Here is a 26,259-nt window from a genome sequence, read left to right on the forward strand (position 1 = left end):
GACTGTCTGGGGATGGACTGAGTGGAGAGCGGAAAACTGAAAATTAGCTGCTTTGCTTTGGTTTGGAACTCTCTGTCTTGTTGGTCTATTAACAAATGTAACTCCCGGTGGTGACACCAGGTAGGCCAAAACTCCAACCCACCAAAACAGGCTGAAATTTCAGGTGGTCTTTTCAAACAGCTCTTACACTAACAGGGTAATCATCATCTTCACAATTTCACAGTTTTATTCCAACCTCATAGTGTGGAAATGTATACCGAAACACAGAAAAATAATGACTGCATTGGGCCTTTAACCTTTCACTTTTGACCTTTGTCTCTGCCTCTCTCCACAGTCCCCACCCAGGAGGACATGTCCAGCCTCACGCCAGACTCTTCACCAGAGTGAGTGACCCGGGAAAACATAAATGCAACATTTGACAAACATTTAGGTCAAGAAAAAAAGTCGCACTCTCTAGTTATGCTCCCAAACCCTGAAGTAGGCACTGCGTACAGAAACGTTGTTTGCTATATCCACGAGGGCATAACTAGAGTGTGCGACTTTCTTTTTATAGTTTACTCTCCTTAGTCAGCACCTCTACAGAACAGTTTTGGATGTGCGTCAGCCTATGTGTTCGTTCGGAGATCTAACACAAGTCTTTAGGAAAAAAAATCCTGTCTTTAGTCATATCCCAGTTTACCTATTTGCTAATGAGTTTGCCTACACCTAGCAACTTAATTATACAAGCAATAAATATTACATTTTATTTGGAACGGCAATCCAGACAAAATTAAGCAGACCTATTTATATAATGAATATGAATTCGGGGGGCAGAAATGATTAAATATTACAGCATTAGACCTCTCACTAAAGGATCAGTCATATAAAATGTGTACTTAAATCCGATCTGGCTCTCTAGCAGATTAGTAAGAATGTCTCACCCAATGTTCAACAATGGCCTTTTTACCATTATTCAGATTACAACCTCTCACTTTCAGTTATTTGAAAATTAAATAATCTATAAAATATTACTATTTTTAAAACAAGCCATAGAAAGTTGGTTGCAATTTCAGTTTAATTCACCAGAAAAGACAGAACAAATAATACAACAAATTTTTGGTTAAATTCAAATATACTAATTGATAAAAAAATATTTATATGTTTGGAGAAAAACATAAAGAAAATGTATAATCTTTGTAAATTATATCATAAATAGGACTGGTGGAGTTATGTCACACATGCAGCTAACACAAATATGTGGAAATGTCTACTCTTCTCAAAATTACAACCAACTAATTGCAGAATTACTGCAAAAATGGAAGAGGCAAGTGGAAGGGGGAGAAAGTAAGGAACTTGTCTGTCAGACCTGCATTAAAGACCACAATTGGTTAAAGAAAATTGTAATAAATGAAAAGTATACCAGTTTAATTTAGGGACCAAAAAGAGTACAGCTGTGCCATATAGATTGCAAAATAGTTTGCAAGATTTTTGATGTACCGATTCCATGGCACATGGTTTATCAACTGATATACACAACTACACTGTATTCAAAACTTTGAGTTTTTCAATTTAAATTATTATACAAAATTCTTACAACCAATAGAATGTTATATACAGTGCATTCGGAAAGTATTCAGACCCCTTGACTGTTTCCACATTTAGTTACGTTACACATTTACATACATATTCAGACCCTTTACACAGTACTTTGTTGAAGCACATTTGGCAGCGATTACAGCATCAAGTCTTTTTGGGTATGATGCTACAAGCTTAGCACACCTGTATTTGGGGAGTTTCTCCCATTCGTCTCTGTAGATCCTCTCAAGCTCTGTCAGGTTGGATGGGGAGCGTTGCTGGACAGCATTGCTGGACAGCTATTTTCAGGTCTCTCCAGAGATGTTCGATCGGGTTGTCCCAAAGCCACTCCTGCGTTGTCTTGGCTTGTGCTTAGGGTCGTTGTCCTGCTGGAAGGTGAACCTTTGACCCTGTCTGAGGTCCTGAGCTTTCTGGATCAGATTTTAATCAAGGATCTCTGTACTTTGCTCCGTTCATCTTTGCCTCGATCTTGACTAGTCTCCCAGTTCCTACCGCTGAAAAACATCCCCACAGCATTATGCTGCCACCACCGTGCTTCACCGTAGGGATGGTGCCAGGTTTCCTCCAGACGTGACGCTTGACATTCAGGCCAAAGGGTTCAATCTTGATTTCATCACACCAGAGAATCTTGTTTCCTATGATCTGAGAGTCTTTAGGTGCCTTTTGGCAAACTCCAAGCGGGCTGTCATGTGCCTTTTACTGAGGAGTGACTTCCGTCTGGCCACTCTACTATAAAGGCCTGATTGGTGGAGTGATGCAGTGATGGTTGTCCTTCTGGAAGGTTCTCCCATCTCCACAGAGGAACTCTAGAGCTCTGTCCAAGGCCCTTCTCCCCCGAGTGCTCAGTTTGGCCGGGTGGCCAGCTCTAGGAAGAGTCTTGGTGGTTAAAACTGCCTTTTAAGAATATGTTCTTGGGGACCTTCAATGCTGCAGAAATATTTGGGTACCCTTCCCAGGTCTGTGCCCCGACACAATCCTGTCTCAGTGCGCTATGGACAATTCCTTCGACCTCATGACTTGGCACTGTCAACCTTGGGACCTTATATAGACTGGTGTGTGCCTTTCCAAATCATGTCCAATCAATTGAATTTACCACTGGTGGACTCCAAGTTTTAACATCTCAAAGAAACATCTCAAAGATGATCAATGGAAACAGGATGCACCTGAGCTCAATTTCAAGTCTCATAGCATAAGGTCTGAATAATTATGTAAATAAGGTATTTCTGTTTTTTATTTTTAATACATTTGCAAACATTTCTAAAAAACTGTTTTCACTTTGTCATTATGGGTTATTTCTGAGATTATTATTTATTTAATCCATTTTAGAATAAGGCTGTAATGTAACAAGATGTGGAAAAAGTCAAGGGGTGTGAATACTTTCCGAAGGCACTGTATATGGGGGATAGAACCATTTTTCTGCGAAGAGAGAGAATCATTAGATCATTTGTTTTAGTACTGTCCATATATAGCTTATTTTGTATCATTTGTATAATTTACCTTAACCTTTATTTAACTAGGCAAAGTCAGTTAAGAACTATTTCTTATTTACAATGATGGCCCACACCGACCAAACCCGGACAACGCTGGGCCAATTTTAAAAATAGAAAGGTTCAGAACCTTTGTGAAACATCATATCACAGTTGAAAAAATATATGGCAAATAGAAATCAAAACTGGATGGTGTTCAGAGTTAGATAGGAGTGGTTGAGTGGAGCTGAAGGATGGGACTAAAAACAAACAAAAGATAACTAATGTGAAATATACTGTGTCCGTAAAAATGTGTATGGTATGTATAAGCTGAAAGTAGAAGCCTAAGTGTTGCTGTCCATTAGTTTACTCCAATTAACAGAGGGCTAGGGGAAAATAATAAAGGAACATATGTACAAATTAATTATATATTTTATATATTTACAAAAAATATATGGGGGATTGAAAATGATGCAGACAATTACATTGATGGAAGCTACAATCTATCTGCAATGTTAAAGCTGATCTACCCCCTAAAATAAAAATAAAAATAAAAAAATAGGTCTCAGGCAAGGTTTCTAGTGATTGTGGTTCACCGATGTTGGCCCGTTGAGCTAAAGTCTGGAGACATTAGTTCAGGGAGCTGCAGGTCTCAGGCAAGATGATTCGTCACTTGATTGTGGGTCACTGAACCACCTCTGTTACATGTGCACGAAAGTCAACTCATTCTACCTTTCTACCTCTCTGGTGTTTTCGCCACTGGGAGAGTGACTATGTAAGGTAGTAGAGGATTCTGCCCAAGAGGCCTGTGTGAACAATCCTCACAATTATGCAAATTGACCTCCTCTCAGTATTGCATCCCTCTCTCCTTCCTGTTGATTGGGCTATTTTTAGGGAATTGTTCCGCATGAATATTTTAGTGGTTTAGTTCCAGTTTGCTTCACAGACAGAGAGCCACAGCTAGAGTCTGGTTGGATAGTTGGAGATTAGGCAGAAACGAGGAAGGGGCCTTGAGGTAGGTTAGTTGCAAAGGTAGTCAGGATGATGTCATTGCTATTGGGGACCAATATGAGGCCATTTGGCCATTTGGACAAGCAGAGGGAGGAAGAGGGCTTACAGAACATGCACAAGGGTTGAAGTTAGATGGTAGAGGGAGGTGGAAACAGAATAGCCTGGTTCAGATATGAATGTGCTTTAACCAACTCCTCTGACTATAATTGTCATGGCATACATTATAGTCACCAAACACATCTGGACCAGGCCTGGAGGGACAAAGTGATCTTAGAAACTTAAACAGTTTCTGTTCATTACCCTTAAAGATCAGACAAAGCATGGTAAATGTTGCATTATGCAAATGAGTGTGGCAGTGTGTTAATTATTCCTCTCGACATGAGGCATTAGTATTCTCTCCAGCAGATACTAAAGGGGGGGTGTGTGTGTGTGTGTGTGTGTGTGTGTGTGTGTGTGTGTGTGTGTGTGTGTGTGTGGTGTGTGTGTGTGTGTGTGTGTGTGTGTGTGTGTGTGTGTGTGTGTGTGTGTGTGTGTGTGTGTGTGTCCTCATAAAACTATTTTTTTCTCCCTCCCTACAGGCTTGCCAAGAAGTCATGGTTTGGTAACTTCATCAACCTGGAGAAAGAGGAGCAGATCTTTGTGGTGATCAGAGACAAGCCTCTCAGCTCCATCAAAGCAGACATCGTTCATGCCTTCCTCGCTGTAAGGACCCCTCACCACACCTCTTTACCCCTCACCGCTCCTCTTTCTCTCCCTCTCCATCTACTGTATGTGTATATCTTCTTCTCTCGCTCTCTCTCTCTCCTCTCTCTCACTTGCTCTGTCCTTTGTCACCCCCGTACTTATGATTCCATTTGACTTATTGTATGGAATTATATTTCAAAGTTCCTGGTCTTCAAACATTGAAATCAGTATTAGAGCTAGCACCCAAAGTGAAAGGGAAAAGGGGATACCTAGTCAGTTGTACAACTGAATGCATTCAACTGAAATGTGTCTTCCGCATTTAACCCAACCCCTCTGAATCAGATGGCTATGTTCATTGGTTTGTCCTTGAGGCGAAGTGGATAAATTCACTGTAAAGCAACTGTGATTTATCTTTCGATTTAGAGCAACTTTTAGTCTGTGCTACTGCCCTCTGTTGCTTTCCCAGTGAAGGTCAGTGTTATTGTGTAATCAGCGAACAGCAGCCTGCTTTTTGTAGACTGCATCTGATTGGTGCACAGCGGTCTGGTTTCTGACGTTAAAGAGCGCCAAGGAAAGGGCTTGATTGAGTCTTCTAATGTTTTTCCTGGCCACACTGTGCATAGCTGTGTCATTATAATGGTAGAACACAGCGTCAAAACAGTCACGACAAAGGATGGAAACTGACTTTGGCACTAGACACTCATGGCACAACCATTATCGTACACTACAGTAGTTGGCTTGCATTAACCCAACACCTAGCCAATTATCTAACCTTAACAGGTCCGCTTTATTTCCCAGCAGGTTTGTTTCAGTTCATTTTAAAAGGCACCTTAGTCCCTGTAGCCCAACTCTGTGTTGTTCCTGTGTGTCCCTTGTCTCTTCAGCGCTGTTAGGAACCATCAGACTCTGAGTCAGTTACAATAGACAGCGCTGAAGAGACAAGGGACTGTGCTGCAGCATAACAGATCCAGTGTTGTCTCTTCCTGTCTTGTCTCTCCTTGTCTCGCCTCTTCTCTGTAGTTTAGCTCATGTACATATCCTTTTTCTCACTCGTCACACATGGTCTCTGTATTTAAATGGATTGTTTTCTCTCTCTTTATCCTGTGCGCTCTGTGTTTTCGCTCTCTCTCTCCCACCCTCCACCTCCCTTTCCCATCTCCCTCCCTCTGCTTCCCTACCTCCTGCTTCCCACCTTTCCCCCCTCTCCCTCCCTTCTCCTCTCTCTCATATAGATCCCCAGTCTGAGCCACAGTGTGATCAGTCAGACTAGTTTCCGGGCAGAGTATAAGTCTACAGCCGGCCCTACAGTATTTCAGAAGCCGGTCAAGTTCCAGGTGGACATCACCTACACAGAGAGCACCGCCGCCAAAGAGAACGGCATCTATTCGGTCACCTTCACCCTGCTCTCAGGTAACACACACAGAAAGGCAGGCAGTCAGGCAGGCACATGCGAGCACACACACATATTAACATACACACACAAACACTGTGTACACACAGACACATCCTGAATATATACACACATGCACAAACACACACGCATCTACGCTGATGCAAGCGCCATTACACAGAAGCCAGGTGAAAAGAAGGACAGAAAAACAGAGACCTTTTCCCACCATGATCACACCGCACTTTAGTCCCTGCTGAGTGTCAAAGGACAACCTCTGGCCAATGACACTGGAGCATCATCTCCAGCCAAATATTCTGTGTCGTCTCTGCAGCATGTCTGCTTATTCCCATGTGGATAACTTATGTTAAATTGATGTTGAACAGACTCTTATTTAATTCTGCTGAATTCCATTTCGATTTACAGTACATGTGTTTGAATTCAAATTGACGCTTCATTGAGGCTATTGTGAGGAAAATCGAATAGAAATGACGTCATTGTTTTCATAACGTTGACACTCTTTGCGTCCTACTGGTGTGGCATTGTGTTTTCAATATCACAAGCTTGTTTTCTGTCTATTATTCTGGTTATTTTCAAGAGCAATTCTTTTTTTTCAGTCAATCAAGTCCTAAGTGTTTTTCTCTGTTTCTCTCAATTTCTCTCTCACTCCCTTCCTCTACCTTCTCTCTGCCTCCCTCTCTATCTCTCTCCTCATTCTCTCTCTCTCCCCCTCCCTCTCTACCTCCCTCATTTTTCTCTCTGTCTCTCCCCCTCTCCCTCTCTCTCACCAGGTCCCAGCCGCCGTTTCAAGCGTGTGGTTGAGACCATTCAGGCTCAGCTGATGAGCTCACATGACCAGCCCGGGGTCCAGCAGATCTCTGGTAAGTAGAGACCCTCCCCTCGCCCCTCGCCCCCCCCTCCCTACACCCCTCCACTACCCCCGCCCCCCCCCCCCCCCTCCTCTCGGCATCCCCGTAGCTCACGGCAACGCCACAGTCACAGTCACAGCGCGGCTCGACTCACACGCTTTGGCACAAGGCATCTCCACATGCATGGCCCACACCATGGCAGATGCACCCGGCACCAACAAAGCAACAACGTTGGTATCTTCGAGACATCTAGAGGGGGCACACACTCTCCTGACTTTCTTGCATTCACACACCAGAGCCCAGTAATGACCTACACAAACATCATTCATTTGACAACGTTTTCTGCTAACTTTTTTTTACTTTCCAGCCAGCTGTAGGTTAAGAGGTTGTTTTGTTGAACTTGTGTCCAGTATAACCTTTCCATATAGAGAATATGGACCAAAATGATGTAGCAGTTCAAAACGATCCTCCTCACATTAACTCAGTACATGTATGTATTATATGGTTTTATATTCTGGGATGAAGATGGGTTGAACAGGGAGGAATGGAAGAAAAGAAAGACAGAGTCACGTTCTGTTCTTCACTTGTCCTTGTTTTTTTGTTGTGTGCCTGTACTGTATAAATGTGGGTGTTTCTTCACTTGATAACAGCACCCACTGCTGGTGAGACATGGCATTACATACATTAAATAGTACATACTATAGAATATAATAAGGCTAGAGCCATCTTTTTTACTCCTGGGCCCACGGTATGAGAGTGTGCAGACTAATGTGTGTGTCCTAGTCTAGTGCTTTAACACCTGACTAAAATAATCAAGTCATCATCAAAACTTTGGTGAAGTGTACACGTGTGTTAAAGGGACATTTCTAAAATGTACTTCATATTCATCATCTCCAGCACCACCCCAACATCAACATACATGAAAATTACGTGTTTCTATGTTTTGTAGTAAAAAAAAGGTAGAGGAAGATAAGTGTTTCCAATGAAATCATCTGTGTGCATTTTAACCATTTACGAGTATGTATTTTCTACTAATTGTCTACTAATTGGTTGATGACGTCATGGGAAATATTTATCTTCCTCTATCTTTTTTTACTACAAAACATAGAAACACGCCACTTTCACATATGTTGGGGTGGTGCTGGAGAAGTTGGATTTTTAAAATGTATTTCCCTTTAATGCGCACGCACACACACACACGCACACGCACGCACGCACACACACACGCATGCACGCACGCACGCAGGCACACACACACACACACACACACACACACACACACACACACACACACACACACACACACACACACACACACACACACACACACACACACACACACACACACACACACACACACACACACACAAACACAAACAAACTACACCAGGAGCGAAGAACACTGGTTTGACCACTCTCTAGTTCACACATTTAGCACACGTACCAGCTAGCAGTCTTAGCACTTGAATGCCTGGGACTCACCCTGTCACAGATGGGAACTGTTATCAGGCACTGTATGCAACACCCCCACCACTTTCTCCATCAATAACTCATCCCCACCACTCTGTCACTATTGCTTTCACTCTCTTTTTCTTTTCTTTCCTTCTTTCCTTCTTTCCTTCCTTCTCACTTTCTTTCTTTCGGTTTCTCTCTGTCATCAGTTAATGTCTTTATCCCTATTTCTCGATCTCTCTTCAGGGTTGGGGGTCAAATGTTTTACCATATTCCAGGGAATTCGTTGAAATTCAATTCATGAATTGAAAAAAACTTTATTTCAAATATTGTTTGATTTCCAATTCATGAATTGAAGTTCGGTTGTTTTCCAGAATGAGTTGAGGTGGAATTGACCACAACCATGTAGCCGTTCATGTCCTATCCCTTTTCTATCCATCTCTATCTCTTTCTTTCCCTATTTCCCTTTTTCACCTGTCAGTCCATCCCAGCCTGCTTTTGGTCATCATCCACAGCTTCAATCTAACTCTACTTGGCAGAGAATCACTAAAATAACTGAGTGACTGGTCTGGCACGCTGAGTGGAATGCAAGGGTTTCAACCAGAGCCATTAGACAGTCTACAGAGAGTCTGGAAACGGATCATCTATGTCAGCTCCAAATATTCCAAGCGTGTGATGGTCTTGGACGTTTTGGTGCCAATAAGGCTGCCTAGATCATTCAAAAAACTCAAACTGAGTTTGCCTAACTCTGTGTGTGTGTGTGTGTATGGCTCTGGGGTGGATCAATACACTGAATGCTAGATATCACACACTGATGCTGAACAGTGTGTGTCACGTATGACAACAACACACTTAGGGCATGTGTTTTAGCCAACAAACAAAAAAAAACGATTTGACCAACCGCACGCAACCTTTACTAATGTTAAGTCAACCGCTAGAATAATATTTGTTACAGATCTGTGCAATCTGGTTGCACTCACTCCTTCAGTGTCCGAGACCAGAGGGGACTGCATGCGGTGCCAAGTTTTAAGAGTACTATTAGCTACTACACATGACACTCATACTGTGTAAATTCGGACTTAACTTTGTACGTGTGAATATTCCATGAGAAGATGGAAGCCAAGTGTGTGTGTGTGTGTGTGTGTGTGTGTGTGTGTGTGTGTGTGTGTGTGTGTGTGTGTGTGTGTGTGTGTGTGTGTGTGTGTGTGTGTGTGTGTGTGTGTGTGTGCGTGTGTGTTTGCGCAAATACATTTTCTCGTCCTTTTGTACTTTGAGAGAGTGCCCCCCTCCCAAGTAGAATATTTCTAATCTCCCATTAGCTTTCACCCTACCCAGCTAATTAACGATTGAGAAAGAGAAAGAGTTGCATACAGAGAGTCAGAGACCGAGCTAGAGACAGACTGACAGATGGGTAGAGAGAGAGAAACAGAAAGTCTGTAGAGAAGCAATGGAAGCAGACTCCCCCCACCCCTTTTTGAAATCCATGGACTTTAAACATCCATGCAAAGTAAGAGTAAGACATTCCATTTGAAGCATTTGATTCCAAAATGCAATATATCTTACCATGATATGGGCTAGTGAAAAAATAGACGTGATTTTGTTGAAAATATTGCAAGGTAATTTTATTTTAGAGAGACAAATAATCATGTTTTGTGGCAAAACGCTGTATAACCACCCCAAACCACAGAACTCCAAAATAAAAAGTATCCCGATTGGGTTTTAAACAGTTATATGTAAAGTGCATTTGGAAAGTATTCAGACCCCTTGACTTTTTTCATTTTTTTTTGCGTTACAGCCTTATTCTAAAATTGATTAAATTGTTTTTTCCTCATCGATCTACACACAATACCCTATAATGACAAAGCAAAAACTGTTTATAAATTTTTTATTTTTTTTACAAATGAATTAAAAATAAACTGAAACATCACATTTACATAAGTATTCAGACCCTTTATCAGTACTTTATTGAAGCATCTTTGGCAGCGATTACAGCCTTCTCACTGGGCACAGACGTCTATTCCACGTTGGTTCAACGTAATTTAATTGAAATGACGTGGAACAACGTTGATTCAACTAGTGTGTGCCCAGTCGGTTGAGTCTTCTTGGTTATGACGCTACAAGCTTGGCACACCTGTATTTGAGGAGTTTCTCCCATTCTTCTCTGCAGATCCTCTCAAGCTCTGTCAGGTTGGATGTGGAGAGTCGCTGGACAGCTATTTTCAGGTCTCTCCAGAGATGTTCGATTGGGTTCAAGTCCAGGCTCTGGCTGGGCCACTCAAGGACATTAAGAGACTTGTCCCGAAGCCACTCCTGCGTTGTCTTGGCTGTGTAATTAGGGTCGTTGTCCTGTTGGAAGGTGAACCTTCGTCCCAGTCTGAAGTCCTGAGTGCTCCGGAGCAGGTATTCATCAAGAATCTCTCTGTACTTTGCTCCATTCATCTTTCCCTTGATCCTGAATAGTCTCCCAGTCCCTGCCGCTGAAAAATATCCCCACAGTATGATGCTGCGACCACCATGCTTCACTGTAGGAATGGTGCCAGGTTTCTTCCAGACGTGACGATTGGCCTTCAGACCTAAGAGTTCAATCTTGGTTTCATCAGACCAGAGAATATTGTTTCTCATGGTCTGAGAGTCCTTTAGGTGCCTCTTGTCAAACTCCAAGCGGGCTGTCATGTGCCTTTTAAAGAGGAGTGGCTTCTGTCTAGCCACTCTACCATAAAGGCCTGATTGGTGGAGTGCTACAGAGATGGTTGTCCTTCTGGAAGGTTCTCCTTTCTCCACAGAGGAACTGGAGTTCTGTCAGAGTGACCGTCAGGTTCTTGGTCACCTCCCTGACCAAGGACTATCTCCCCCGATTGCTCAGTTTGGCTGGGCGGCCAGCTCTAGGAAGAGTCTTGGTGGATCCAGACTTATTCCATGTAAGAATGATGGAGGCCACTGTGTTCTTGGGGACCATCAAATTCTGCAGAAATGTTTTGGTTCCCTTCCCCAGATCTGTGCCTCAACCCAATCCTGTCTCGGAGCTCTCAGGACAATTCCTTCGACCTCATGGCTTGGTTTTTGCTCTGACATGCACTGTCAACTGTGGGACCTTATATAGACAGGTGTGTGCCTTTCCAAATCATGTCCAATCAATTTAATTTACCACAGGTGGACACCAATCAAGTTTTAGAAACATCTCAAGGATGATCAATGGAAACAGGATGCACCTGAGCTCAATTTCGAGTCTCATAGTAAAGGGTCTGAATACTTGTGTAAATAAGGTATTTCTGTTTTTTATTTTTAATACTTTATTTTAAATATTTTTAATTTGAAACAATTGCTAAAAACCTGTTTTCACTTTGTCATTATGGGGTATTGTGTGTATATTGATGAGGGAAACCTTTATTTAATATGTTTTAGAATAAGGCTGTAAAGTAACAAAATTATGAAAAAGTGAAGGGTCTGAATACTTGCTGAATATACCGTACAGGCAACTATAATGGAAAACTAAAAGATTTTAAAGCTCACAGATATCACTCATCGGTCAGACACTTTGACCCGCAAACACTCCAAGCCACTGTTTCCCTAATGAAATTCTCACTCGATTGGCAAACAGCAAAACTACCAGCCTGAGCCTCCCTCACTACACCCGATGACTCTTAACCTCACCATCAACGCACTGTGGTGTCACTAATGCACAGCTCTCCGCGTGTGTCTGTGTGTGTGTGTGTGTGCGTGTGCGTGCGTGCGTGTGTGTGTGTGTGTGCGTGCGTGCGTGCGTGTGTGTGAGATCCTTTGCATGGCACAGTGTGTGTTGGGATGCACACTAGTGTTGATGCAAATGTCCACTTCACCTTCCATTTCATGGGTAAAACACATTGTAGACCATCAATAACAAATGTCTATGTAGCACAAGAACAATGGTAAGTGATAGCAAGATGACATTGCGTAAGTATTTTGTGTTTGGTCAACAAAAAAACACCCACCTAATTAACTTTAAAGGGACAGTTAGACTGATAGATTTCAAGAAAGTTTGGAGTAAACTTGTATATGCTTGACTCTCAGTGGAACACTAAGGCACTCCCAGACCCAGATCAAGCCTGTTACTGGATTAAACAGCACTTTCAATTTAGGACCCCCATTGTGCATGCTTTTTAATCCAGGACTAGGCTTAATCTGTGTCCAGGAAACCTCTTACTTGAAATTGATTGTGTGATGAGTGATGTTATTGTGATGATGGCATGTTGTTCACATTGTCTGTGTTTGTCTGTGAGCACTGTATGGACTCATTCTAAGGTATGCTTTTATTGTGGTGATTAGGATAGTTACCAGGAGCTTGGAAGGCAAGACATTATGTTTTGTGGTACTCTGAAATGCTGCTCGCGTTCCCATCCTCTCCTCCCCCCTTTCTTAAGAAAGAGAGAAATTGGGCATACCGGCTTTTGTTACAGGCCTGCTCTACCACTTCCTATTTCTACTAATCATCTTCTAATCAAGACCTTGACTAGCTAAATCAGGAGTGTTAGAGCAGGGCTGGAACAAAAACCTGCACTCAGTAACTCTCTTGGATGCAGATTTGACCACCCCTGCCCCAAACCTGGTATTTTTAGTAATCACCTTTCCAGAGCTCAAGCTAGCCCTCCTATGTCACCACTCTCACCCAAACCAGGTAGAACAGAGACTCAAAAGCCCACTGGTTTTATGTGAACCCTACATTTTTTAATAGATTACTATTGTTCAAACGTTAGGTCTCCTAACTTAGCACTTTAATACTGATGCACTGATCGCCTCAGCCTAGAGACATTATTAATGTATATACTAACAGTCTATCACATATAATCAAATCCTCTTTTTTTTACCATAAACGTGGCTTATGAGTCTCCTTTCTACCTCCTGGAACATTACCTCCAGTCCTTTCCTCATCATCACCCTCTCCTTCCCATCACCCTCTGCTCCTTCCTCCTCACGTTAACCCCATTGCTCATTCGTTGTTTGTTCTCTCTTTTTTTCTTTTCTTCCCATCTGTGTACCTAGGCAGCCCGTTGAGTAACTTCTTTGACGTAATTAAACAACTTTTTTCAGACGAGAAGAACAGCCAGGCGTCGCACAACTCCCCTGGCACGCCCGGCACACCTAGCCCCGCCCCTGCCAAGCATGCCCCCGGCAGCAGGCGAAACGAGTCATGTCCCCCGCCCACTCAGCCCCAGCCCACCCAGCCCGCTGACTCTAAATGCCCCCCGCCTCCGGGCAAAGACAAACAAACAAAGATGGCCGCCACCAGCCGGACTGGGGAACAACCTTAAGACCGGAGAGAAGTAGCTAGCTCTCTGTTGCATGACTAGATAATAACCACCTGTTATCAGGTCATTCAAAACCCAATACAAAACCCACAAGAGTGTGTGAGAGATGAGAAATGAAATGAGAGATGCTGCTGGTTTCTTTGCTTTAGTCAGTAGGCTTAGTGTGTTTGTGTCTCGAAAAAAATCTACTTTTGATTATCGCAGAGATAAACTTTTGTACTGTATAATAATGGAATGACTACAATTTTAGTTTAGCAATCGATCACTGATCAGTATTTGACAATATTAAGTACCACATGTAGCCATGTTTCTTTTCTGTTCCTCTACCCTCTCGTCCCTTTCCCACGCCGTGGGGTGTGTGTGTGTGTGTGTGTCTCCTCTGCTCTGTGATGATGGCTTGACCTTGTCTCTACCACCAGGGATCATCACTAAAACCTATTAGAGAAACAAGATGGAGGACAGTGTGTGTGTCCCAACCTGGGGCACTTTGTCAACAACGGGAGTAAGTGAGCCAGAGACGGAGGACAAGAGAAAGACTTCACATACTTCACACTGCTGTCCCCCTCCTCCCCATGCACCCCTCCTTCTTTCCACTTGCACACACACACACACTTACACTAAACATTAGAGTACTAGAGACTGTTTCATCATCGTGACAGACACCCAGAGACATATTAGTCGAAGAGTTGGAGAAAAGCCTTAAAAAGACAATGATGTTTGTCAAACCTATACTACACGCATCCTCTCTCCTCCTTTCTCTCCTCATTGTCTATCCTCCTACACACACACACACACACACACACACACACACACACACACACACACACACACACACACACACACACACACACACACACACACACACACACACACACACACACACACACACACACACACACACACACACACACACACACCTGGGGGATGTAAAGACTTGCGCACAAAGACGAATGGAAGTAGAACCACTGGCTCCTATGAAAGTTTGAGAGAGGTGGCGAGACTCTTGGAAGTTGGATGGACGTTGGCTGAACGTTGGCTAAACGTTGGCTGGATTGTAATTCTTTTTAATGTAGTCCTTTGTGAACTACAGGATTTTAACACTTTAGACTTCTTCAGACTCTGTGTCATTGCTGTAAATGAAATGAAATTGAGTTAATTGACTTTGGGTGGGCATTTGGGAGGGAGGGGTACACAAATGAATGATCTATTCTGTTGTACAGACTAACTATGTTCCCATATGTACAACGTTTGTGTAGTTGTGACATTATGTTTAGCTAAGAATTGTGTTAACTTATCACTATATTTTGTGTTTTCTACTTGTTCGACGTGATTTATCGATTAAATGTTGTATTTTATTTTCGGTTACCTTTTGAGGGATGAATAATTTCAGGGTTTTATTTTCTTCCATTTTGTTTTGTTTATGATCCTTTGAATTATCTGCAGGATTCAGACAACAGTGGACATAATTATTGTGTATATTTGTTTTCCCTTATTGTATTTTTTGTCATGTTTGTTTTAATTTATTCTGGGTTATTTATGTAAATGATGGAGAAAATGTACTAGATAATTTAAAGATAGTTTTTTTGTCATGTTTAATTTATTGATCATTGAGAATTCTCTAAATGTTTTTGTGAACATTCATTTTTTTCCAGCTTCGATGAGAAAGCTTGTAATATATACATTTGGCAAATGATTTACGGTGATTTAAGAATGTAGACTAGTCTGAGAGGAACGAGCCCTCTGTTGATAATAATTGTGCGTTCCTTCTCGTTGTGTGTGTACGACGACAAAGGCAACACTCCAGCCACTCGCCTTGTAAATACAAAAAAATTGCTAACAAACTTATTTAAAAAACCAAGGGGATTCCTACTCTTAGCTTTTACCTTGTATTGTCGTTTGCATGTCCAACATTTGTCTTTTCTTTGCATGTAGTTGTTGGAATTGTTCTGTCCCTTTTTCCCCCTTTCCCCCTCTTTCTTTCTTTCTTTCTTTCTTTCTCTTTCTTTCTTTCTTTCTTTCTTTCTTTCTTTCTTTCTTTCTTTCTTTCTTTCTTTCTTTCTTTCTTTCTTTCTCTTCTTTCTTTCTCTCTTTCTTTCTTTCTTTCTTTCTTTCTTTCTTTCTCTCTTTCTTTCTTTCTCTCTTTCTTTCTTTCTCTTCTTTCTTTCTTTCTTTCTTTCTTTCTTTCTTTCTTTCTTTCTTTCTTTCTTTCTTTCTTTCTTTCTTTCTTTCTTTCTTTCTTTCTTTCTTTCTTTCTTTCTTTCTTTCTCTCTTTCTCTCTTTCTTTCTTTCTTTCTTTCTTTCTCTCTTTCTCTCTTTCTCTCTTTCCTGTCTCTTAACTTGTTTCTCTTATTTTTATTTTCTCTCACCACTTCGGTTGTTTGTTCGTCTTTTGAGTTCTTTCTCGCAACCTCCCTTCTCCTTCCTTATACTACTGTGCACATTTACCGTGCAATGCATCCTCTGCACACACACACAGTTACACACACACACACAAACACACACACACATACACCGTTTCTCTCAAAGAGAGACCTGATACTCTGGTCATGAACTCTGTCTGGTGTGGGAATTGGTATCAGAGAGATAAAATAAAGCAATACCTATTATTGTTATTCTTTCTATTTTGTACTATTGGGTAACCAGGCCACACAGGACGATGGACATACAGTAGAACACAACACCAGGAGCGCTGGTATTTAGCAGGAAACCACTGGCAATGTATCCCCTTGTGACATAACTGTGAACAACTTCAGTGCAAAAGGAAATAAATCTGTTGACTTTGGAATTGTGTGGTGGTGATTTCTGATTTTAGCCTATACACTTCCATGGGTGCATATTATTCTAAAAGGGGCTAATATGAGCAAAACGTTTCACATACCGTATGTACAGTAGAATAAAATATTCAGAGTTCTGTTATTACAGTCCAATATCTATCTCCCCTAGTTCCATCCACACGAGAGAGGATGGACTTTAGTAAGTAACAGCAGCCCAAAAATGCTCTAAATGTTTCATTTCTTGCCAACAGGGTCTCAGTACCTGTTATTATATTGGCGGTATAGCCATAAACCTTCATCGTATTCTAGATCAATTCCAGCCATAGTACGTTGCATCCATTTCCTCTCTTAAGCAATGGACCATTTCTAGATTTCCTATGTCAGTCCTGTGGAACGAGTCCCACACATCACTAGATGGCAGCAGTACTTCTCCAGTTATCCATTGATCCTCCTTCCTGCTCACTGGGCTACATGAGGAACTGATGGTGAGTTTGCGTTCAACAACTGCAAAACTCTTTATGCTTCTAGCTCTAACTTTTGGCAGCACCTTCAGTTGTCCTTTCACTATTTGTGGCACGTGTGGCAAGAAGCTGCTCACTACCCTAGCTTCTCTAACCATCACACTGAAACTAAAGTAACTGTCTTAGCAGTACCTTGGGCATTCACAGGGGCAGAGAGAGCAGGTTTGAGGGCCTGTTGGATCACAGTAAAAGTGTTCTGTCCGGTGGCAGCTTCACCTAGGCCCTGCCTCTTCTCTCCTTCATGACAGAGTACCATTACCAACCTGTGCTGGCGACAGTGGTGACATCACCGCACTGCGAGATACTACGCTACACTACACTGGTTTTTTATCTCCAGGCCTGCTGGTATGTCTGTCCTTCTCCCCACATGGGGTCCATCTCAATATTTGAATGTGGCCTCATCCCCTTTCCTTCCCCAGAACTGACATTTAAGAACAGATATAGCTACTTGGCTTTCACTTGTGTAGTTATTTCACATCAGTACAGTTGAAGGAAACAAAACAATGGAAGAACAAAGGAGCCAACTATGACTACTGAAATGCAGCCAGTGGCTTACTCTCTGCAGGGAGGGTAGAGTAAGAGCAGCCTGTGGACCAAAGTGACCTCCAAATCCTCCAGGAGGAGAGAGGAGTGTCGGTCCTGACATGGTCCACTCCGGGGCTCTGTCTTTGGAGGAAGCTGGTCCTGACAGGCCCTTCCCAGGAGCAGCCTGTGGAAGTTATCTCTCTCCAGGAGCTGTTCCATGTGCTGCAGGAAGAAACCTTCACAGAACCTCCTGAGCTCTGCCACCCCGTGATCCTGTACAGAATGGGAGAGAGAGAGAGAGAGAGAGAGAGAGAGAGAGAGAGAGAGAGAGAGAGAGAGAGAGAGAGAGGGAGAGAGAGAGAGAGAGACACACATATTACAATGATACTGATGCAGGCACCTCTCACACAGGCACACTTTTCGTCTTTGATGATCATTATAATGGATTGCATGTACTAATTTCAAGGTGCAGAAAACACACAGATAGCATTATGACATAGCTTTAAGCCTGCTAGGGACTACCTTTCATAATAACAAGGTTTGAATTCTTACCCTAGACAACAAGTAGATGCTGACAGCGTTGTCCAGGGTGATACTCTGGGAGAGCAGGATCTCACACTGCCTCTCTAGCACCTTCAGCTGGAAGAAACAGACCACTGGCAGCAGCTGCTGACAGAGGAGCAGAGAATACTTCCATGACAAGTCACCACTCCAAACATTACACCTTCCCAAAGTGCTTACATTTTATGAATGACCTCCACTATGTTGTCTTCCCACTCCTCAATGGCAAGTGATAGTGGGGGCCATTCCTAAAGCTTAACCACTGTGGTAAATGTTTGGATCAACAATGGGATGTATGAATGAAGTTGTATCAGTGTAAATGAGGATGCATTTCTTACCTCCATAGCGTCAGCGTGTGACAGCCTCAGCCCTTCAGTCCCTCCTTCCTCTGGAAGGTGCTCTATGTGATGTCAGAGATGTGTATGGTGCTGGTGTCGGACCCACAGAAACTCAGCAGGGACCGAAACCTGAAAGAGACAAAAGAGACTTGATAACCAACTTGTGGACACAAAAGCACAGGCTGCCCTGAAAACACTAGAGCCTGCACTCGAGGTCATACTTGATGATAAACATCACACCTGCCACCTCAGGTGTGAGGAGGGAAGTGTTAGCTCACCTTTTGGAGGCAGACATGAGGAGGACCCTGTGGGAGTAGAAGGGACGGCCTTCCACTAACAACATTACGTCAGACATCTCTGGGTTGTTCAGGAAATGAGCATCTGGTGGAGGAGAGAGAGCGAAGTGACGTTTACACCGTTTAGAGTCAGAAACATACATTGAAATACATGTACACAACTAAGCATGATTTACACAAAAGTTGGAGTTACAGTTGCTAAAATGTAGTGAAAACTCGGACCCTAAAAATCGGAACAATTAAACAGACTGTAGTTTGTTCCATATCGAGAGAGTATGCCGGTCTTCATACCTAGCTGCGTGGAGAGAGTGAGGTCCATCTGAGGAACAGAGGGAGTAGGAGCTGAGCCGTAACAGTGAGAGAAGATGGCTGACAGTCTCTTGGTTATGGCATAGTCCTAAAGGGACATAATCATGTTCAGAAAGAGTTGTGATTTTATATAACAGACATTGTAAGTGTGCTACCCATTTTATAACAACTGATTTGAGAATTCTTAGATGTTGGATCGATTTCTGATTCATACTCTGCTTTTGGATTGAGGTTTCATTGAACATTTACTCACTGAAAACTGTAGTCTACATGGTAAACCCAAACAACACCGACTGAAGGAGAAATTGGACTGCAAGGTCCAAGTCATGGACTGCAAGTCATGGCTACCTTGCTGGTTGCAAGCCTGTTACACAAGAGAGGTAGGGCGGGCGAGACCAGCTCCTGGCAGTAGTCCTGTGGCCTGATAGTGGTGAAGTCTCTGAGGAGAGAGAGGGTCACCTCATCCCTGGACAGCTGCTGGGCTACATGGAGGGACTCCAGCCACACGTGGAGCTTCCAGGGGACACCTGGGGAACAAATAAGGCCACAAATTAGGATCCCAAGAGATGATTTACTTAGGTCAGTCATTGAGAACAAAGTCTCAAACAACCTAAAGTGGATCAAATAATATTTCTGTGCTTTCGGAATGCAGGGACTGTTCCAAGGTGCGTAGCTCCAGGTGGGCATAGGCATCCTCCCTGCTCTCCATTGGTGCCCAGGGATCCTTCGTGTACGGACTGACATGGGCCGGCAGGGAAAGCTCACCTGTACATACAAAATGTACACACAAAAATACCTGGAACCAAAAATGGTTCTACCTAGATCCAAATAAGGTTATCCTATGGGGACAGCCGAAGAACTCTTTTGGACCCTTTTTTTCTGAGTGTAGTAATGGAACATTCAACCATGTATTGCCCTGACCAAAAGGGGTTTTAACTAATACCTTCTGCCCAGATGTTTGTCCGCCGCTGTGGTCGTACCTGGAGGAGAGCCCGGTCGGCCCTCCTCAAGCCCACCTCCAGGTATCGACGACAAGCAGATCGCCACCGGACCCCGGCTCCCCGGTATCGTCTCGGGCAGAAGGTATGGCTGTCCACCCGGGATCTGCCACTCCGGGTGGACTCTTGCAAACTGTCGGCCCTTTCCCCATTTATCGGCCCTTTCCCCATCTCCAAGATCATTAGCCTAGGAACTCTTTTGGAATCCTTTTTTTCTAAGAGTGTAGTAACAGAGTAGTAATGGAAAATTCAACCATGTATTTCCCTGACCAAAAGGGGTTTTAACTAATCTCTTGCTTTCTCAATTACAGCCCTACAAGCCACAAAATAAGTCATCTGTGCAGTATATGACGCACATACACACCCCCAAATAGAAACACCCCTTACAGGGAGGTTTCCAAGAAACACAAATATAATACATACATGCGCACACACACACACATACTCCCACACACACGCGCGCACAGACTCACACACACACACACATTGTGTGAGATGGGTATTTGCTGACTCTCTCATCTTCTACACAATGGAAAAGGCACCAAAAGCCAAAATCCAAGCCAGGATTGCTCTGCTCTCTACAGGCATAGAATGCAAAGTTCCCTCCCCCAAGCCACCAGTCTTACTCAGCTATTTATATGAGTGTGGGAGAGGGCTGTGTATGATGTACTGATGTTGGATGACTAAGGATGTGTCCCAAATGGCCCCTTATTCATATTATTATCAGGTATCAAGGTAAGACCCAGATGTAGACCGTGTCAAAGTAACAATGTTTATTACAACAACAGGGGCAAAGGTACACAACGACAGGCGGGCTCAGGGTCAGGTCAGGCAGAGGTCGGTAATCCAGAGGTAGGGCAAAGGTACAGGATGGCAGGCAGTCTCAGGGACAGGCAGAGTTGTCAGGCAGGTGGGTTCAGGATCAGGACAGGCAAGAGTCAAAAACCAGGAGGACGAGAAAAGAGAGACTGGGGAAAAGCAGGAGCTGAGACACAAACCGCTGGTGGGCTTGACAAACAAGACGAACTGGCAACAGACAAACAGAGAACACAGGTATAAATACACAGAGGATAATGGGGAAGATGGGCGACACCTGGAGGGGGGTGGAGACAATCACAAAGACAGGTGAAACAGATCAGGGTGTGACACTATATAGTGCAATACTTTTGACTAGGGCCCATAGGGCATAGGGTTCTGGTCAAAAGTAGTACACCATATAGAGAATAGGGTGCATTTGGGACGCACTTAGGAGAGCATTCAGAGAGATCCTGATGAACTGAACCCACATCTACTGTCCACCCTCCGCCCCATACTAAGTGGATAAGCCACACAGACAGACAGACAGACAGACAGACAGACAGACAGACAGACAGACAGACAGACAGACAGACAATTACACAGTCACACCCCACCCATCTTCCCTCAAACCACAGTCCACTCACTGCCAACCCCCAAAACTCATCATGTGTCATCAGTGACTCTACACACAGTCTCATTCTCACCGCCAGCCCAAAGTCTGCTCTGAGAAATGTATGTATATATTTGTGTGTATTGTGTATGTTAAGATAACTTTTCACGTACAGTTGAAGTCGGAAGTTTACATCCCCTAAACCAAATACATTTAAACTCAGTTTTTCACAATTCCTGACATTTAATCCTAGTAAAAATCCCTGTCTCAGGTCAGTTAGGATCACCACTTTATTTTAAGAATGTGAAATGTCAGAATAATAGTAGAGAGAATGATTTATTTCAGCTTTTATTTGGTAGCATTGCCTTTAAATTGTTTAACCTGGGTCAAACGTTTTGGCTAGCCTTCCACAAGCTTTCCACAATAAGTTGGGTGAATTTTGGCCCATTCCTCCTGACAGAGCTGGTGTAACTGAGTCAGGTTTGTAGGCCTCCTTGCTCGCACACGTTTTTTCAGTTCTGCCCACACATAACTTCCTGACCGATGTCTTGAGATGTTGCTTTAATATATCCACATAATTTTCCTCCTCATGATGCCATCTATTATGTGAAATGCACCAGCCCCTCCTGAGGCAAAGCACCCCGACAACATGATGCTGCCACGCCTGTGCTTCACGGTTGGGATGGTGTTCTTCGGCTTGCAAGGCTCCCCCTTTTTCCTCCAAACATAACGATGGTCATTATGGCCAAACAGTTCTATTTTTGTTTCAACAGACCAGAGGCCATTTCTCCAAAAAGTACGATCTCTGCCCCCATGTGCAGCTGCAAACCGTAGTTTGGCTTTTTTATGGTGGTTTTGGAGCAGTGGCTCCTTCCTTGCTGAGCGGCCTTTCAGGTTATGTCGATATCGGACTCATTTTACTGTGGATATAGACACTTTTGGATCTGTTTCCTCCAGCATCTTCAGAAGGTCCTTTGCTGTTGTTCTAGGATTGATTTGCACCTTTCGCACCAAAGTACATTCATCTCTAGGAGACTGAATGTGTCTCCTTCCTGAGCGGTATGACAGCTGTGTGGTCCCATGGTGTTTATACTTGTGCACTATTGTTTGTACAGATGAACGTGGCACCTTTAGGCGTTTGGAAATTGCTCCCAAGGATGAACCAGACTTGTGGAGGTCTACAATTTATTTTCTGAGGTCTTGGCTGATTTCTTTTGATTTTCCCATGATGTCAAGCAAAGAGGCACTGAGTTTGAAGGTAGACCTTGAAATACATCCACAGGTACACCTCCAATTGACTCAAATGATGTCAATTAGCCTATTAGAACCTTCTAAAGCCATGACATAATTTTCTGGAATTTTCCAAGCTGTTTAAAGGCACAGTCAACTTAGTGTATGTAAACTTCTGTCCCACTGGAATTGTGATACAGTGAATTAGAAGTGAAATAATCTGTCTGTAAACCATTGTTGGAAAAATGACTTGTGTCATGCACAAAGTAGATGTCCTAACCGACTTGCCAAAACTCTAGTTTGTTAACAAGAAATTTGTGGAGTGGTTGAAAAACAACTTTTAATGACTCCAACCTAAGTGTATTTCTGACTTCAACTGTAGATAAAAGTGACAGTGTAACTACTAACAAAACTGGAGGCTTTCATTTGGATGAAAGAAATCCAATATTTAAAATGGGACTATTGGTAGCAATTGTAAATCACACCAAAAATGAATTGTTCGATTCACAATTTAAGCTTAAGCCACGCCCAAAGATAAACAGTCTGTAACTCCCAATGGGTCTCAATCCAACTGACTTAGTTTAGGTGTTTTAAAAAAGACTTATCTTGGTTTGAAATAAATATTTTCTTGGTTGTGGAAGCCATTTTAGATAACTTACATTGAATACCCCTAGCTACATTCTTACGAAAGAAAAGTAATGTGTGCCGTCTGAACAAGTATTTGTTCAGATAGTCCATTCATTCCTCAACAAGAGGCCAGTCTTTATGGGGTACTTAGCACAAACCCTACCTGTGTATGCTAACTCCACAAGGTTATGGCAACTGTGTGTGTGTGTGAACACAAGCCATGCTTGCTTCCCTAATCATGTATGATTAAGTTATTTCCTTTACTCCCCTATTCCTGTGTGTGTGTGTGTGTGTGTGTGGTGTGTGTGTGTGTGTGTGTGTGTGTGTGTGTGTGTGTGTGAGAGAGACAGAAAACAGAGGCACAGTCACCTTTCTGTGACACACAAAGTCCTTTCTGTGGCAGGGCATAATGCCATGACTGTTTGGTCAGACTAAAACAGCAGTATGGATAGATGGGAGAAATAGGGACCAATCCTACCCTGAGATACACATATGCAACCCAAACTTTACTGAGACCCCCTTTTGACACAAGTGCATGACTAACCAGATTTCCTGCAGATTTCTCAAAATTCATTAGCTCAAAGTGGAAAAAAAACTTTAATTCTTTAATATTTAAAAAGTGAGAGGGTAGAATAAGAGAAAAAGGCAGAGGACAAAGGGAGAGAGAGAGTGAGAGTTAGAGTAAGAGTGAGAGTTAAAGTGCGAGTTAGCGTTGAACGGAAGGAACCTGTCGGAAATGGACACAGGGGTCAGTCTGCATGTCCTGTCTTGGTGTTGACATCTGACATCTAGGGTCCTTAGGATCAGGGATGAGTCAGTACCAGAGCTGACAGGTGAAGGAAGTGTCTGTGCCAAAACAAAGCTTCTCCCCCATGGAGAAACCCATGGACCAAACAGGCCTGGACTGAAACCGCTATTAAATAACATCTCCATCTGTGTTCATCAAACTAGAAAACAGATTATTTTCCAACAAGGCAGTTTTCCAGGCTTAAGAATCTGTTGCGATCTCTCAGAGTGAGACATCTGTGTGAATTACATTTCCTGACATCCAAAGGGGTAAGCAAATGTCTTCAAATAAATGAACCACTGGAAGATTGTTAATCAATGTTTAATAGAGGCTCCTTGAGTAACAGATCAACTGAAATTACAATACATTACATTTACACATCAATCACACATTGTGTCTTTCTCAACAAACACCATACATAGTGACTTTATATCCATTTGCCTTACAAAAGCACCGTAAGGGTGTTTCAATTGTGTCACAGACAGTAGGCAACATGATGGGCTTGTAATCAATCATATAACAGTAGGGCTAAATGTGATCGGATTTTTATGAACCAACTGTACATAATGACCCCAAGTTCAGAGGTCGCTGCCTACAGGTGCATGGCAACTTCCTGGTTGCGCAGAGGTTGTCTGACCTCTAACCTCCTCACATAGCGTCTAAATAACCCTCTGCCTTTATTAGGCCAAAAACCTGTGTCGTCTCTGTCTGTCTGGTTTGTATTAACAGTAAAGTTATTCTACATCCTTGAGACAAACTCCTAATGAGTCAACTGTGTGCAACTAAGAGACTGTTGGTGTTTCACACATTGTCTCTGTTTTGGGCAAAAACATTTATACTTTTGACTAATCCGGGAAACCAGCTTGATAAAGTATAATATAGGACAACATCGTCCATATCCACAGACACACAGGGTCCAGACATCCTGAGCCCTATTCAATACAAACCAGTGACCGGGTTTCCAGATTAGTCAAAAATATATGTTTAATCCTGCCCAAAACAGAAGCCGTGTGTGAATGTATAAATGGATGCGCTGCACTCTGTAAGGCAATGGGGCATTATTAATAACTAGGAAGTCGAAAAACATTTTCCGCATTAGGCAAAAACAACATTCTCCCCGCCCAAAACAGAGACTGTGTGCGTGAAACACTAGCATTTGACTTTCTCTTCACACTGTGGACTGATGACGTAGCTTCCCAGTTACCACAAACCAGGACCGTATTCAAAGAGAGTAGTAAAAACTATAAAGGAATAACCGCTACTCTGGAAGACAATGAGGCATACAAGATGATACATCAGATGCTATGGTGCAGAGGCGGTACGAGCCTGCTGTTACAGAGATCTGAGAGGAGGAGGATGATGATGAGATATCAAGCTGTTTGTGTGGATAGCGCAGAGAAGAGAGTGTGCTGAGAACGGGACTCTCTTGTGAGAGGAAGCATTTTCTCTAGTTTCACAGTGAGAATCTACTGTGTTGGATTTACTGTCACAAAGTTTATGGGTTAGGCACTATCATTTGTCATGGTCATTTGATCATATTAAGTGTAGGTTGGATGTATCTAAAATTGAGAGGGGGACTCAGAGAAAGGAATGTGAGGGAGGGAGGAATAGAGAGACAGAGACAGAAAGAGAGAATACTAGACATCCAGTTCCCTCCATCCTCTCCTAGACCTGTTCATGACTGTAGTAACAGCACCTGCCAACCTACCAATGTCATCTTCACAGTAACATTAAACCTGACTCTTTCTCCCATAAAAGCAATAATCAACACCCAATTTGTGTTTTATTAACAGTTCTTTCAAGCTTTAGCACAGCCCAGAGAGCCATAAACCCATTTCCCAGTATGAGAGAGGAATGTGGGCCTCTAGCCGTGTATGTAGTGTTTACAGTAGTGGTTCCCAACCATGGGTACTAGGACCCCTGAGGGTAGCTATCCAGGCTGTATCACATAGGGCCGTAATTGGGAGTCCCATAGGGCAGCACACAATTGGCCCAGTGTCGTCTGGGTTTGGCCGGGGTAGGCCGACATTGTAAATAAGAATTTGTTCTTAACTTGCCTAGTTAAAGAAAAGGTTAAATAAAAAAATATATATATAAATAAATAAAACCTATCCACAGGGGGTACTTGAGAAGACTCATGAGACCATAGGCTTACTGGT

The 26,259-nt window shown here is 42.9% G+C and overlaps 2 protein-coding genes across 3 annotated transcripts in view; one reads left to right on the plus strand and one right to left on the minus strand.

Annotated features, from left to right (window-relative positions):
• LOC106561909 (serine/threonine-protein kinase BRSK2) overlaps window positions 1-15,743 on the plus strand; it is a 168,409-nt gene extending 152,666 nt beyond the window's left edge. The window contains exons 15-19 of one of the 2 annotated variants that reach the window (XM_014126251.3): window positions 335-383; window positions 4,631-4,754; window positions 5,969-6,146; window positions 6,915-7,004; window positions 13,461-15,743. In XM_014126251.3, the coding sequence (XP_013981726.1) occupies window positions 335-383; window positions 4,631-4,754; window positions 5,969-6,146; window positions 6,915-7,004; window positions 13,461-13,729 (710 nt within the window). In that variant the 3' untranslated portion in view covers window positions 13,730-15,743. The remainder of the gene's footprint in view (window positions 1-334; window positions 384-4,630; window positions 4,755-5,968; window positions 6,147-6,914; window positions 7,005-13,460) is intronic. The other variant, XM_082957689.1, reaches the window with a different exon arrangement.
• Window positions 15,744-18,507: 2,764 nt separating this feature from the next.
• Window positions 18,508-19,759, minus strand: LOC106562022 (ankyrin repeat and BTB/POZ domain-containing protein 2-like). The gene is made up of 5 exons (XM_014126549.1): window positions 19,690-19,759; window positions 19,399-19,577; window positions 19,033-19,138; window positions 18,724-18,826; window positions 18,508-18,574 (listed from the first exon to the last, which is right to left on the minus strand). The coding sequence occupies exons 1-5, from the start codon at window positions 19,757-19,759 to the stop codon at window positions 18,508-18,510; spliced, it is 525 nt and encodes a 174-aa protein (XP_013982024.1).
• Window positions 19,760-26,259: the final 6,500 nt, after the last annotated feature.

This window comes from Salmo salar, chromosome 11 (assembly GCF_965601325.2).
Source record: "Salmo salar chromosome 11, fSalSal1, whole genome shotgun sequence".
NCBI classification, from domain to species: Eukaryota; Metazoa; Chordata; class Actinopteri; order Salmoniformes; family Salmonidae; genus Salmo; species Salmo salar.

Excerpts from the sequence above, each read along its gene's own strand:
- LOC106562022 (XM_014126549.1), bottom strand. The coding sequence starts at position 19,759 with ATGGAGAGCAGGGAGGATGCCTATGCCCACCTGGAGCTACGCACCTTG. Across the intron at positions 19,139-19,398 it reads ACAGGCTTGCAACCAGCAAG|GACTATGCCATAACCAAGAG; the intron begins GTAGCCATGACT and ends ATGTCCCTTTAG. Across the intron at positions 18,827-19,032 it reads CACTCTCTCCACGCAGCTAG|ATGCTCATTTCCTGAACAAC; the intron begins GTATGAAGACCG and ends CTCCTCCACCAG.